Source organism: Alligator sinensis, unplaced genomic scaffold, assembly GCF_000455745.1.
Source record: "Alligator sinensis unplaced genomic scaffold, ASM45574v1 scaffold66_2, whole genome shotgun sequence".
Classification (NCBI taxonomy): domain Eukaryota; kingdom Metazoa; phylum Chordata; order Crocodylia; family Alligatoridae; genus Alligator; species Alligator sinensis.
In genome coordinates this window covers 1,082,477-1,086,259 of record NW_005842489.1, presented here as the reverse complement: position 1 = coordinate 1,086,259, position 3,783 = coordinate 1,082,477, and the positions used below count along the sequence as shown (strand labels likewise).

Here is a 3,783-nt window from a genome sequence, read left to right as displayed (position 1 = left end):
CCCCCCCCCCCGGGCGGAGCCACTTGTGGCTGTCCCATGCCCTTTCCTGCCCCGGCTGGTCAGTGCCTACCTCTGCCCCAGCCCCATTCCCACCCTCACCACAGGGGCTTTTATCTGCCCCCCCACAATCCCTTCCCTCCCCTTTTACCACACCAGACTTACCAGCTGGACTTACCAGCTCCTCAGTTTGAAGAGCTGCATATTGGAAATCAGACTGCTAGCAGTCAATATGCCTCCTTAAAAATCAGCTATTGGTACGGGCCCCAAAAGTGTCTCAGTACACTCCTAAACCCCTCCTAAGGATCTCTTAATCTGTAAGGGCAGGGGGGTGGGATGTCTAACAGAAGTATGTTCTCATACACCAAATAAAGCTACTGTTCCTGATATGTTCAGGTGGCAGCAGTAGATGCTAGACAGATTTCTTTGCCAGCAGCATGAGGCAGTCTGGGGCTCTTGATTGTTGAATTGTTACAACAATGCACAACAAAGTTTGCTTTTATTTTCTCTAAAAATATCCTGGCAAGTTACATACAAAAAGTTATTTAATTTAGCCTCTTGTGAGTATGCTTTAAGTGTCTCATACATATCCCTCCCCCCATCTTTACCTGGGGTTTTTAATACGCAGGCTGGATACTCTGGACCAAATTAAAGTTGCATGGGAAACCATAAATCTAGCTTTTCCTAAATAACAAAGTTCTTCTAACATATTTCTTTTAGGTAACGTAATATTTGAACATCCGTGCCTGTACTCACCCATGTTTGCTAAGAGGCAGATAACTGCTTGTACATCTGCTCCTGCATACACATCAGCCAGTGAACTGACAACCGGCAAGCAAAGAGTGTGCACTCGAATCCTCCGTTCACCTACAACAGAAATGATGCATAAGTACTCATTGCTTTTCAACTGGGTAGAAAAGGGCTGGCTAATATTGCTTAATACATGCTTGCTCATGTCCCAGACACTTCTAATATAACTGTTTCCTACTTTTACCTTGTAACATACTGCCCAATATTATGAAATTACTCTTATCCTACATCATAAAGTCAGCACCCTCTTCACACTCAAATACCTCCCAAAATACTTCTAGAATATCCAAATTATGAGTTCGTAATAATTTAAAGAAGTATTGGAATTTACCAGCGATGGTAGTTCTTAAAGAGTGGCCCTAGCCTATCCCCTTTTAATGTAATACATGGTGTCTGTACATTGGCTTCTGAAACCAATTGCTTCCTTGCCGTTTCAGTGGTAAGGCATTGACAGTGCCCTGATAACCCTTGCTTTTACCTGTGGCAGAGGTGTTAAACATGGCTAGCGGACCAGATTCAGCCCACAGAACTGTTCTACCTGGCCCACTGGTAGTCCAGTTGGCTACTGAAAGTTGGGGGGTTTGGTCATGGAAGCATGGCCTGCTGCAGAATTCAGGGGCCCTGAACCTGATGGACATTGTCTCTGGCAGCAGAGAGGTGAGCAAGGGTTGTGCAGATACAGCCCCTGCTTGTCCCACTGCTGCTCACTCTTGGATCCACCAGACACTGTCCCATGTGTGCTGCCTGCTACTGGATCCCTGGATCTGTGCAGCTGCCTGCTCTTGGACGTATGCTGCTGCCTGCCCCAGATTCATGCCACTGTCTAATCCCTGATCTATGCCACTGCCTGGTCACACACCCACACTGCTGCTCACCCCCGGACTTGCACTGCTGGCCTGGCCCCAAAGATCCAGCTCAGAAGTAGCCCTGTCTAGATCCAGCCTAGAGCCCAAAGTGAGTTTTACACCCCTGACATATGAAATGCAGTAAGGTGATGCTGCTGTTTCTGGCTTTATGCCTTACAGTTTGGACAAGTGCTTTGGACAATCAGTCATTTACAAAAGCTTCTGAACAAGAAACGATGGCGAAACCCCAGAAGAGAGTAACATAAAGCAAGTCTTTTTTAAACTAGAAAACACAGGCAGGGACTCTACTCACCAGTTTCTGCTACTTATTCAAATTTAATACCCAATTCCACAGGAAGTGGGACTACTTACAGAATAAGCTTGTCTGTACTAAACAAACACTTATGAACAGTATGGAGATAGGGCGCAGCTCACAAAAATAAACATTTTAACAGAATTTTTGCTTCTTTAGATAAAGAGCTTAATCTGAATTAGGTGTAATTTGGAATTTTTTTTTTAATTTAAAAACAAATTTTGTAGGCCCTGATGTCTTATATACCTGCAGATATTAACTATAAATAGAGCCATTGACTGTGATGGAAATACTTATTATGTATAAAATTACATAATGCCATGAGTCTTTGTTATGCTTACTAGCACTCAGAATTTTTTATCTGAGATGCATTGCAGCAATTCACACTTGGAATAACTAAAATCAAGAGCATTAATTAGGTTGTCCTGGTAATGAGACAGCTGCGCAAGCAACTGACCAGAGCAAAGAGGAGATTTGTACTCTGTCAACAGTATTACCCACTGGCTTCTGCAAGATTCATTAACTAGCAACAGCATCTACTTCAACACAAAATAAACTTTGCCTTGAAGTAAACATTTCTCTTTCCTGCCATAAATTAAGACATAGTGGGATGGAAATTCTCCAAAAGGTTACTGCATTAAGTACTTAATAATTACTGTTTCAAAATGAATCAGGAGTCATTTAAGATGTATAGCTAAGGGTAGTGGATTTCTGCAATTACCTTTGCTGGAAGTATACAAAAGGGCTGTCTGAAAACAAACTAGAGATGTGTCTGTTAGGCTTTCCTCTATGGACATCTGTACTGCAAATCCAGCATCAGGATTGACATTGGCAAGTGACAACAGGTCAGTAGATCGCACAAAAAAGTTTCCATGGAAAGTATGTATTGAAAGCCCTGTAAACAGATGAAATAATTTAAAAATAGGAAGTGACAACAGCATGAAAACCCAATACCAACTATTCTCTGTCAATCAAAGTGTCCAATTTCAACAGTATAACAGTACAATAAAAAACTTTTTCTAAATATCAATGGAATTTCAATGGTTGCATAACCATAATATAACAGTAAGAGATTTTGGAACAATCCTGTATGGCAAAGGTGCCACAGAAACAGTTCACTGGGCTACCCTACCAATTTGGAATTTGGGGACATGGACTGCTGCAGAATCCAGGACCCGAGGGCCCCAGTGGACATGCCCACGAGCAGCAGGGGGGCGAGCAAGGGCTGTGCCATCATAGCCCCATTTTCCCTGTGCTGTTTTCGCTGCCTCTGCCAGGGCAAGTGCCTGCTGATCTGGCTCACAAGACGCCCCACAATCTGGATCTGGCCCTGGGCACATTCAACACCCTTGCTGCTTGACATTCATATTGGTTTGCAGTTTTGAATGCTCTTCATAAATAAAATGCTTCTTACTTCAGTAGGGGTAGTACCTGAAGAGGTGGGCTATTCGTAAAAAGTACAGACCTCAATCTTGCAAAAACCTTATGCAAAGTGTCACAACCCAAAGTTGTGATTTTCTTGTTTGTGTGTGCTTCGGCATCGCTAAATTGTGTTCCTGCTAAATTGCAGCTCTTTTGCACAGTGGAGTGTTCTGTTGCAAATAAGAACCCACGTGCAGGAGTTTTTCCCGCCAGTTTTGTAGCCTTCTTTGCATCGTGCATTTCTTTTGCATTATGGTGATGCACGGTACAAGGAAGTTCCCGCCATTTGTATTAAGATTTCCGCCACATTATTGGCCAGTCTTAATATAGGCACACGTGGCGGGCAGCTATTGGCTTTTTTGTCGTGTAAAAGGCTTGGGTAGTTTCCGCCCAAGT

General features: G+C 43.3%; 1 protein-coding gene across 1 annotated transcript in view; it reads right to left on the bottom strand.

Annotated features, from left to right (window-relative positions):
* SEC24B (SEC24 homolog B, COPII coat complex component) overlaps positions 1 to 3,783 on the bottom strand; it is a 97,915-nt gene that overhangs the window by 17,913 nt on the left and 76,219 nt on the right. Inside the window, exons 17-18 of the mRNA XM_006031254.2 lie at positions 2,687 to 2,860; positions 754 to 864 (exon numbers count right to left, since the gene is read on the bottom strand). Of these exons, the coding sequence (XP_006031316.1) occupies positions 754 to 864; positions 2,687 to 2,860 (285 nt within the window). The remainder of the gene's footprint in view (positions 1 to 753; positions 865 to 2,686; positions 2,861 to 3,783) is intronic.